The sequence below is a fragment of the Notothenia rossii genome (genome assembly GCF_949606895.1).
Source record: "Notothenia rossii genome assembly, chromosome: 1".
NCBI lineage: Eukaryota > Metazoa > Chordata > Actinopteri > Perciformes > Nototheniidae > Notothenia > Notothenia rossii.
Window position 1 is genome coordinate 77,626,246 of NC_136912.1, and position 10,802 is coordinate 77,637,047.

Here is a 10,802-nt window from a genome sequence, read left to right on the forward strand (position 1 = left end):
AGTTACATTTAATAATGTGAATTTAATTGTCTCATCTTTCAGAGAGAACATATTCGCGTGTAATTTGAAATAAATAAAATACTACACATACATTATATATCTTTATCTTCTAAGTGATCCATGATTAGGACACATTTATTTTATGATATTAAATAATATAATCATTCTGAATAAAACTAGCCCTCTTGAAAGCTATGTAGTCTATATATAATTAAGACTGAACTGCTTTGCAAATGAATGCTGGAACTTTTCAGTCTCTTTTGTTAAAGATTATTTTCAATATTAGTATTGTAATAAATTAAAAAAGGGAAGCTTTGCCTGTCAAATATCAGTACAATTCAGCTTGATTCTATTGAAGACTAAATTCGTGAGACATTAAGATTGTGAAAGAATAAAAATTCCTCAAGTTAAAATACTTGATTTATTATAAGCCCGGTGAACTATCATCCCCAAAAATGACGTCACCGTATGAAGGACTATAAAGGCATGCTCGCTGTGCAGGTTTACACATTCAAAGTCTGCCTCAGCGCGACACCGTTGAGTAGGAGAAGAGTGAAAAGGAAAGAAGAACGAGAACGAGAGCGAGAACCAGAATCTACAAAGACTTTGGAGCATGAACACATTTACTTTAGCAGTTTTGTTCTTGGCGCTGGGTGTTCTTGTCTGTGCAGGGGGTGAGTAAACGGAAAATCTGATTTTAAAATTTAAACAGATGCTGGAATTGTTTTACTTCGCGTTTTAATTTCAGCGTTGGCTGAAATGTTATATACATGTTTCAATGTTGTGTGTTTATTGGTTTATCAGAAGTCATACATATATATTCAATATGTTGAAATGGATTGTATATGAATATATATATTATAGCCTCTAATACTAAAAGGTGTCAATACCATTTGAGTGTCAGAAGTGAATTTTATTATCACACACACATTTATGAGATTTTTTTATTCATATACATGTTTTTCTAAAACAAAAAATTATGCCATGAAGTGAACCAAATGAATGACTGTCCAACATTGTCTGTCCCAGGTAACCCATGTTGCTCAGAGCCATGCCAGAACAAGGGTGTTTGCACTGCACAAGGAGCAGATAATTACGAATGTGATTGCACACGAACAGGATATCAAGGACACAACTGCACAACACGTGAGTGTGACGGGCACAAGTGAGGTGATTGTAATGGCTGTGGTCTTTTATTCAATGACTAATGTTCCCTCTTGGCTTTACAGCTGAATTCCTCACCTGGATCAAAGTATCCCTGAAGCCGTCGCCCAACACTGTTCACTACCTTCTCACCCACTTTAAGGGCTTCTGGAACATCATCAACAACATCTCATTTCTCCGAAATGGCATCATGAAATATGTGCTGACATGTAAGCGTCTCTAGCTGAAGGCAAAAATAATTAAATAGATTGTCACATCCAATAATTTGTTCAGCTGCTCTTGAAGAATAAGTTATAGCATTTGTACTAATAATGAAAGGTTTTTTTCTCCCTCTAGCTCGATCCCACTTGATTGATAGTCCTCCAACTTTCAATGCTGATTATGGATACAAAAGCTGGGAAGCCTATTCCAACCTTTCTTATTATACACGCTCCCTCCCCCCTGTGCCGGAGGATTGCCCAACCCCTATGGGAGTAGTAGGTGAGAACACTCTCTCTGCCTCTGGAGAACCAGTTATTTCAGATTCTTAAATAATTAGCAAGATTAGCAATGGACGCATTACATCACAAGCACAGCAAACCTGGATCCCTTCAGCTGGATTGGCAGAATGGAAATTTGCCTAAGGGACGCAGTAAAACCTGCACCAGCTAGTCAAAGCTGAAGAACAAACTGATTTATTAAGACTATTAACTTCAGTAATAGAGTAAATCACTACATTTGAATCATGTTCTTCTGTTATATCCAAACTGCCTTGATTCTGTATTGCAATGCTGCATGCTAACTGTGATTTTCTTAACTCCTTCCCCAGGTAAAAAGGAGCTACCTGATGCAAAGCTATTGGCTGAGAAGCTTCTGATGAGAAGACAGTTTATCCCGGACCCGCAGGGCACCAGCCTGATGTTTGCATTCTTCGCACAGCATTTCACACACCAGTTCTTCAAATCTGATATGAAGAAAGGACCTGCTTTTACCCTTGCTAAAGGTCACGGGGTAAGCATTTCAGATTTCAAACCTAGTCAGATTCTAATTGGGAAAAGGTCGACGAATATATTTGTGAATTAATACATTTTATTAATGCTGTTGTTTATGCTTTCAGGTGGACCTCAGCCACATTTATGGAGACGCTCTGGAAAGGCAACATAAGCTCAGACTTTTCAAGGATGGCAAGCTTAAACATCAGGTATGAGAAGAGTCTGACGGACAGTCCTTTAAACAATGCTTCTGATCACACAAGTTTCTTACAGTTGCTTTCTCTCTTGCGTAACTCTTCAGATCCTGGATGGAGAGGTGTACCCCCCAACAGTAAAGGAAGTGGGAGCTGAAATGCACTACCCACCTCATGTTCCCGAGTCGCACCGCTTCGCTGTGGGCCACGAGGCTTTCGGCCTGGTCCCCGGTCTGATGATGTACGCCACCCTCTGGCTGCGGGAACACAACCGGGTGTGTGACGTGTTGAAGGAGGTCCACCCTGACTGGAACGACGAGAGGCTCTTCCAAACCACCCGGCTCATTCTGATTGGTGAGTTAATGCACAATCGTTTTGAAAACATTTGCTGTAATTTTGCTGGGAAAATGAAGGTCAAAACATTATAAGAAAGTTATCTGGTGCAAATGTTATGGTATTATGGTACTGCTGAATACACATACTTTACAGAGATGCTGTATGCGAAACCAATGTGAGTTTGGAAAATTGCACAGTATTTTTCTATTTTAGTATACCTCAACAATGGAATTATGATCAGTGGAAATGGCCATGACATGTGACCTTTAAAACAAATTAAAGATGCAAATAATGCAAGTATTTTGATTCCCAGGTTTAACTGCTCCTAATTAAATTAATGTTTATTCTTAGTCATATGTGCACTAAGCATCTTTTATATCTGCATTATTTAAAATATGTAATATTTTGCCCTGTAGGAGAGACCATCAAGATTGTGATCGAGGACTACGTGCAGCACCTGAGCGGCTATAACTTCAAGCTCAAGTTTGACCCCGAGCTGCTGTTCAGCCAGCAATTCCAGTACCAGAACCGCATTGCGTCTGAGTTCAACACCCTGTACCACTGGCACCCCCTGATGCCTGACACCTTCCAAATTGAGGAGAAAGACTACAGCTATAAACAGTTTGTCTTCAACACCTCCGTAGTGACCGAGCACGGCATCGGAAACCTTGTGGAGTCATTCACCAATCAGATTGCTGGACGGGTAAGAGCTTTTTGAGCAGCATTTCGATTCAGATTGTAACATCACTGCTGCTTTAATGCAGAGTTACTGACTTTCCCTTCATGTTTTTAGGTTGCTGGTGGCCGAAATGTTCCAGGGCCTATTATGTATGTGGCCATTAAATCCATTGAAAATAGCAGACAGATGCGCTACCAGTCTATGAACGCCTACAGGAAACGATTCTCCATGAAGCCCTACACCTCTTTTGAAGACATGACAGGTGAGACAAAGTCACAAATCCTAGTAGGCTATGTACTTATAAGTGGAAAGGATCACGTCATAGGATTAGTCGGGAGGTTATTATCAAAATAAAGTGTCAGAAATGTTGCCTCAGGCCAAATGATTGATGCATTATTAATACTATTGTAATGAAATAATTGCAGGAATGCAAGCTTGAACAACACACCCAGGTGCTAAATATTGTAAAATATAAGCTAATATCCGAGGTTACTTATTATGAAAGAAATGGTATGGACTTTAGTCCTCAGCTACTTTGGAGGTTGGGAAAATATATTTCCGTGACTTTAAGAACCAGATGTTCATTTCATCTTGAGATACTATAAGCAGATTGTCATCACAGAGAGCAAGACATAAACAGACGAGAGAGGTCTCCTCGTTGAGAGGAGAAAATGTTTGATGTATGAGGAGAGAAAGATATCAGCGTGTACATGCTTGTAAGACAGACAAGATGAAGACGGACATGAAGTCAAGAAGATAAATACTTTAAACTACAATTTGTTGGATTTTAATCAATCAAAACAATGAACTCATATTTAGACTAGCAGACAGCTTTGCAGCTGCTGTTGAAGTGAGACTAGCCAGATTGAGCCGTTGACTAAAACTATGTCCTGCTTTATGTTACTCAGGAGAGAAAGAGATGGCAGCATTGCTCGAGGAGTTCTACGGCCACGTCGACGCTGTGGAGCTCTACCCGGGTCTGCTGGTGGAGAAACCCAGGGAGAACGCCATCTTTGGGGAGACCATGGTGGAGATGGGGGCCCCCTACTCACTAAAGGGCTTAATGGGAAACCCCATCTGCTCCCCGGAGTACTGGAAGCCGAGCACATTCGGAGGCAGCGTGGGCTTCGACATCATCAACACCGCCTCGTTGCAGAAGCTGGTCTGCGATAATGTCCGGGGCCCCTGTCCCGTCGCATCCTTTCACGTGCCCAACGTCAAAGAAACGGGGTCCACGATAATTAACTCAAGCTCCTCCCACTCACGCGGAAGTGATATCAACCCTACGGTCATCTTAAAAAAAAGGACTACTGAGCTCTAATGTTTTAATTTAGGCAAGGCAAGTTTATTTATATAGCACCTTTCAACAAAAGGCAATTCAAAGTGCTTACAAAAATGAAAGACATTAAGAAAGTGACATTTTAAAACGGTCATGAAAAAGCAAAGATAACAAAATAAACATTAAAAGAAAAAATACATGAATAACAGTTACAGTGGAGTTTAAGATATGAATATATCAATTAAAAGCAGCGGCAAAAAGAAAAGTCTTTAGCCTGTATTAAAAAGTAGTAAGCGTTGCAGCGGACCTGCATGTTTCTGGTAGTTTGTTCCAGATATTTGGAGCATCATAACTGAACGCTGCTTCTCCATGTTTAGTTCTGACTCTTGGGACAGAAAGTTGACCTTTCCCTGAAAACCTGAGTTTTGGATGGTTCATAATTTAGCAGGAGGTTAAAAATGTATTTTGGGCCTAAACCATTTATGAGATTAATGTATTTATTTATTTATTTATTCTTGTATTTATTGTATACTATTTATAATGTGAGATTTTCCATGCCTTTTTGAGACTAATGTATGTGGTTATGTTAATTTATTGAACGATTAATTGTATTATTATATAAGTTATTCTTACAGTAATGACCTCAGACACTGCAACTTGATACTTGAAAGTTTTCAAATACATAACAATGTACTTTACACCTCTATTTTCTCTCCTGGATCAAATGCCTTATCTTTCATTAATGTTCATGCAAGTGAACGGCTGTCACACCACTCAACTGTTTTACAGACAGTCATAGAGTGTAATAGTGATGCACACAGTGAAATTAATGACTGATATTGAAGCTCTTGATCCAATGTTACATAATGTAGAGGGCATTCTTTTCTAGTATTAGTATATTTTTCTACTTTTTACTAAGCAGCACTGTTTTTTCCAAATAGATTGTTTATTTTAATTGAATAGGATTAACAAAGTGATGTACTGTATATGTTAGTTTTGTTCTCAGTGCCTATTGACTTGCAAGATGACACTAATAAATGCTTCCAGCAACTGGAGCCTGTTTTTAAGAAATTAACGGACAATGTTGTGGTTTTCATTTTCATATTGCTCTTATAAACTCTGATTAATGCTAATGAAGCAAAGAAGTTGTTCATTTCCAAACAATCAAAGCAATTTATAAGTGTAAAGCATATAGCAGTAAAATATTGTGAATTTTCTTTAAAGAAAAATGTTTGATAGTATTGCAAAAGAAAAACAAATCCAAAATTGATTTTTTTTTTTAAATACAGAGTGTTATACTGTAGTATGTATATAGTATAGTGTGCATGTTCTTCTGACGGTCAGTAACACACTGCTGTTAGGAACTCGCAGTTTGCTGAATCTTCAACAGCCTACAGATATTTTAACATAGGGGGTAAAAAAAGACTGATACATGAATAAGTTGCAAAATCTGCATTTGTATGGTCACAAAGCAGGTGAGCAAGAACATCTTTTGTCAAAAAGAATATATAATTATTGTCAATTTATCCTAAGGCAGAAGAGAAAGTATGGAAACTAAATGAACTGTGAGATGCATAGAGAGGCATCATCACTGTGTATATGTGTGTATCTCGTTTTCAATGATCTCACCAACCCTTGGACCAATCTACTGCATGGCCTGTGTTGCTGAGTGAAGTGAATTTGGTAAATGTGTGAAGCTATTCGGATTAGCAATCTTCTAAGAAGTTTTTTTTGTAAATTGCACACTTATTGATAATTTTAACTAGCACTAATGATCTATTTTCGCTTAATTAAACAATAAAATGGAAGATCAAATGACGTGCAGTGTCAAATTTAGTTCAGTGCAACTAATATAGGTAATTTTTTCTGTGAACCAGATTGTATTTCACATTATAACTGAGTAGCTGTGAATTGGGTGTGTGAAAAACAACGTGGTGATAGTTGTAATGATCAGTTCCCAGGAAGCACAGTGTCAATTGAGAAGTTGATTTTATGAACGAGTTGAGAGAGATGCAAGCAGCAATAGCACAGGCCAAGCATTAAGACCATCTGGAAGAGATATGTTTTGAGGTGAGGTGTGAGTGGTTGTGGGTTTTTTTGTCCGGCACTGGCTCAGTCAGTAGGGGCTTGACTGGGAACCGTAGGATCGTCGGTTCAAGTCCACGAACAGACCTAAATATGGAGTTTGGACTGCTAATTGGAGAGGTCCCAGTTCACCTCCAGGGCCCTGCCGGACACCCCCCTGCCCCCCACACTCCCCATTGCTCCCCGGGCGCTGTAATATTGCTTCCCACTATTGGTTGCGGTCGAATTGTCAGTCAGGAACCTTCCTAACGAAGTGAAATGACCCGGAAATACCACAGTGGCAGCCATGATAAGAGCTGTTCGAATTCTCTAGATCAGTGGTTCCATAACCTTTTCTGTCAGGCCCCCCCTTTGGAGACAAAAAAAAGTCGGGCCCCCACAACACAAGTCAGGCTCAGTGGCGGCGCCAGAGATTTATTTTGGGGGTGCTGTGGGGTAGCTTGACGTGTCATAGAGGGTGCTCAAACATTTAGGGTTTCCCATTAATGTACCGGTCGCTACAGTGGAATTTTCTACTGCAACAATCCCCACGCATACACGATGTACCCGCGACTGTTACAATGAAGGCTCGATAATCAGCTCACGGCATATAGGTGTAAGCAGGGGTAAAGTACTATTTTTATAGGTGGTGTGTGGACCTTACGTAGGGGGGTCCGGGGGCAAGCTCCCCCGGGAAGATTTATTTTTAAATATTGAAGTTAAAAGCCCTCTCTGAAGAACCAGCACCTTACCGTGGTAGAGAGGTTTGTGTGCCCTGATGAACCTGGGGGCTGTGTTGTCTGGAACCTTGTGTTCCTGGTAGGGTCTCCCATGGCAAATTGGTCTCAGGCAAGGGGCCAGACTAAGATTGGTTCAAAAGACCTCATGAAAGACGACACACGAAGTGAGGATACCCGGACCGGAGGAAGCCCGGGGTCCCCTTCTGGAGCCAGGCCCAGAAGGAGGACTCGTCGGCGAGCGTCTGGTGGCCGGGCTTGCCACGGAGCCCGGCCGGGCACAGCCCGAAAAGGCGACGTGGGCAACACCTCCGCTTCTCCGTCCCGCGGGCCCACCACCTACGGGAAACAGCGATGGGGTCGGGTGCGCTGCCAGAAGGGTGGCAGTGAAGGCAGAGGGTCTCGACGGACCAGACCCGGGCGACAGAAGCTGGCTTTGGGGACGTGGAACGTCACCTCTCTGGGGGGGAAGGAGTCGGAGCTTGTGCGGGAGGTGGAGCGTTACCAGTTGGATCTGGTTGGGCTCACCTCTACGCACAGCGTCGGCTCTGGAACCTTACTTCTGGATAGGGGTTGGACTCTATTCTTCTCCGGAGTTGCTCAAGGTGTGAGGCGCCGGGCGGGTGTGGGGATACTCACAAGTCCCCGGTTGGGTGCTTCGTTGTTGGAGTCTACCCCAGTGGACGAGAGGGTTGCCTCCCTACGCCTGCGGGTTATGGGGGGGAAAACTCTGACTGTTGTGTGTGCTTATGCACCCAACAGCAGTTCAGAGTATACGGCCTTCTTGGAGACCCTGGAAAGAGTCCTGTATGGGGCTCCTGAAGGGGACTCTTTAATCTTGCTGGGAGACTTCAACGCACATGTGGGCAATGATGGAGACACTTGGAGGGGAGTGATTGGGAGGAACGGCCCCCCTGATCTGAACCGGAGTGGTGGTTTGTTACTGGACTTCTGTGCTAGTCATGGATTGGCCATAACAAACACCATGTTCGAACATAAGGATGCTCATAAGTGTACGTGGTACCAGAGCACCCTAGGCAGAAGGTCCATGATCGATTTGGTTATCGTATCATCGGACCTGAGGCCGTATGTTTTGGACACTCGGGTAAAGAGAGGGGCGGAGTTGTCAACTGATCACCATCTGGTGGTGAGTTGGGTCGAGTGGCGGGGGAAGCCTCTGGATAGACCTGGTAAGCCCAAACGTGTAGTTCGGGTGAACTGGGAACGTCTGGAGGAGGCCCAAGTTCAGGAGGCCTTCAACTCACACCTCCGGCGGAGCTTTTCGGGCATTCCTGTGGAGGTTGGGGACATTGAACCAGAGTGGTCGGTGTTCAAAGCCTCTATTGCCGAAGCCGCGGCGGGGAGCTGTGGTCTCAAGGTCCTAGGTGCCTCAAGGGGCGGTAACCCTCGAACCTCCTGGTGGACACCGGTGGTCAGGGAAGCCGTCCGACTGAAGAAGGAGGCCTTCAGGGATTTGTTATCTCGGGGGACTCCCGAGGCAGTTGCAAGGTACCGACAGGCCCGAAGGGCAGCAGCCTCAGCCGTGGCCGAGGCAAAGCAGCGGGTGTGGGAGAAGTTCGGAGAAGACATGGAAAAAGACTTTCGGGCGGCACCAAAGTTGTTCTGGAAAACTGTCCGACACCTCAGGAGGGGGAAGCAGGGAACCATCCAAGCTGTGTACAGTAAGGATGGGACGTTGTTGACCTCAACTGATGGAGTGTTAGGGCGTTGGAAGGAGCACTTTGAGGAACTCCTGAACCCGACAACTCCGCCCTCTATGTTAGAGGCAGAGCTGGAGTATGAAGGGGGATCGACACCAATCTCCCGGGGGGAGGTCACTGAGGTCGTCAAACAACTTCACAGTGGCAAAGCCCCGGGGGTGGATGAGATCCGCCCAGAAATGCTGAAGGCTCTGGGTGTTGAGGGACTGTCATGGTTGACACGTCTCATCAACGTTGCGTGGAAGTCGGAAACAGTACCGAAGGAGTGGCAGACCGGAGTGGTGGTTCCCCTTTTCAAAAAGGGGGATCAGAGGGTGTGTGCCAATTACCGAGGCATCACACTACTCAGCCTCCCCGGGAAAGTTTACTCTAAGGTACTCGAAAGGAGGGTCAGGCCGATTGTCGAACCTCAGATTGAGGAGGAACAATGCGGATTCCGTCCTGGTCGTGGAACGACGGATCAGCTTTTTACTCTCGCAAGGATCCTGGAGGGGGCCTGGGAGTATGCTTATCCAGTCTACATGTGTTTTGTAGACTTGGAGAAGGCGTATGACCGGGTTCCCAGGGAGTCACTGTGGGAGGTGCTGCGGGAGTATGGGGTGAGGGGGTCTCTACTCAGGGCCATCCAATCTCTGTACTCCCAAAGCGAGAGCTGTGTCCGGGTCCTCGGCAGTAAGTCGGACCCATTTCAGGTGAGGGTTGGCCTCCGCCAGGGCTGCGCTTTGTCACCAATCCTGTTTGTAATATACATGGATCGGATTTCGAGGCGTAGTCGTGGGGGAGGGCGTCTGCAGTTCGGTGGACTAAGGATTGCACCACTGCTTTTTGCAGATGATGTGGTTCTGATGGCTTCATCGGTCTGCGACCTTCAGCACTCACTGGATCGGTTCGCAACCGAGTGTGAAGCGGCTGGGATGAGGATCAGCACCTCCAAATCTGAGGCCATGGTTCTCAGCAGGAAACCGATGGACTGTCCACTCCAAGTAGGGAATGAGTCCTTACCCCAAGTGAAGGAGTTCAAGTATCTCGGGGTCTTGTTCTCGAGTGAGGGAACAATGGAGCGTGAGATGGGTCGGAGAATCGGAGCAGCGGGAGCGGTACTGCAGTCTCTTTACCGCACCGTTGTGACGAAAAGGGAGCTGAGCCAGAAGGCAAAGCTCTCTGTCTACCGGGCCATTTTCGTTCCTACCCTCACCTATGGTCATGAAGGATGGGTCATGACCGAAAGAACGAGATCGCGGGTACAAGCGGCCGAGATGGGTTTTCTCCGCAGGGTGGCTGGTGTCTCCCTTAGGGATAAGGTGAGAAGTTCGGTCATCCGGGAGGGACTCGGAGTTGAACCGCTCCTCCTTCGCGTCGAAAGGAGCCAGTTGAGGTGGTTCGGGCACCTAGTTAGGATGCCACCTGGGCGCCTCCCTAGGGAGGTGTTGCAGGCACGTCCAGCTGGGAAGAGACCAAGGGGTAGACCTAGAACCAGATGGAGGGATTATATCTCTTCTCTGGCCTAGGAGCGCCTTGGGATCCCCCAGTCAGAGCTGGTTGATGTGGCCAGGGAAAAGAAAGTTTGGGGCTCTCTGCTGGAACTGCTACCTCCGCGACCCGACCACGGATAAGCGGGAGAAGATGGATGGATGGATGGAAGTTAAAAGCATCAATC

General features: G+C 45.0%; 1 protein-coding gene across 1 annotated transcript; it reads left to right on the forward strand.

Annotated features, from left to right (window-relative positions):
* The first annotated feature begins 528 nt into the window (after nucleotides 1-528).
* ptgs2b (prostaglandin-endoperoxide synthase 2b) lies at nucleotides 529-5,694 on the forward strand. The gene is made up of 10 exons (XM_079640327.1): nucleotides 529-674; nucleotides 1,030-1,146; nucleotides 1,230-1,373; nucleotides 1,501-1,644; nucleotides 1,973-2,154; nucleotides 2,261-2,344; nucleotides 2,437-2,683; nucleotides 3,082-3,368; nucleotides 3,459-3,606; nucleotides 4,253-5,694. The coding sequence occupies exons 1-10, from the start codon at nucleotides 614-616 to the stop codon at nucleotides 4,663-4,665; spliced, it is 1,827 nt and encodes a 608-aa protein (XP_079496453.1). The 5' UTR covers nucleotides 529-613; the 3' UTR covers nucleotides 4,666-5,694.
* The last annotated feature ends 5,108 nt before the right edge of the window (nucleotides 5,695-10,802 follow it).

What these genes read in the sequence shown, in the direction of transcription:
- ptgs2b (XM_079640327.1), top strand. Translation starts at nt 614, where the DNA reads ATGAACACATTTACTTTAGCAGTTTTGTTCTTGGCGCTGGGTGTTCTT. An exon ending in CATGAAATATGTGCTGACAT is followed by an intron (nt 1,374 to 1,500) that starts GTAAGCGTCTCT and finishes TTCTCCCTCTAG; the next exon opens with CTCGATCCCACTTGATTGAT. An exon ending in CCCTTGCTAAAGGTCACGGG is followed by an intron (nt 2,155 to 2,260) that starts GTAAGCATTTCA and finishes TTATGCTTTCAG; the next exon opens with GTGGACCTCAGCCACATTTA.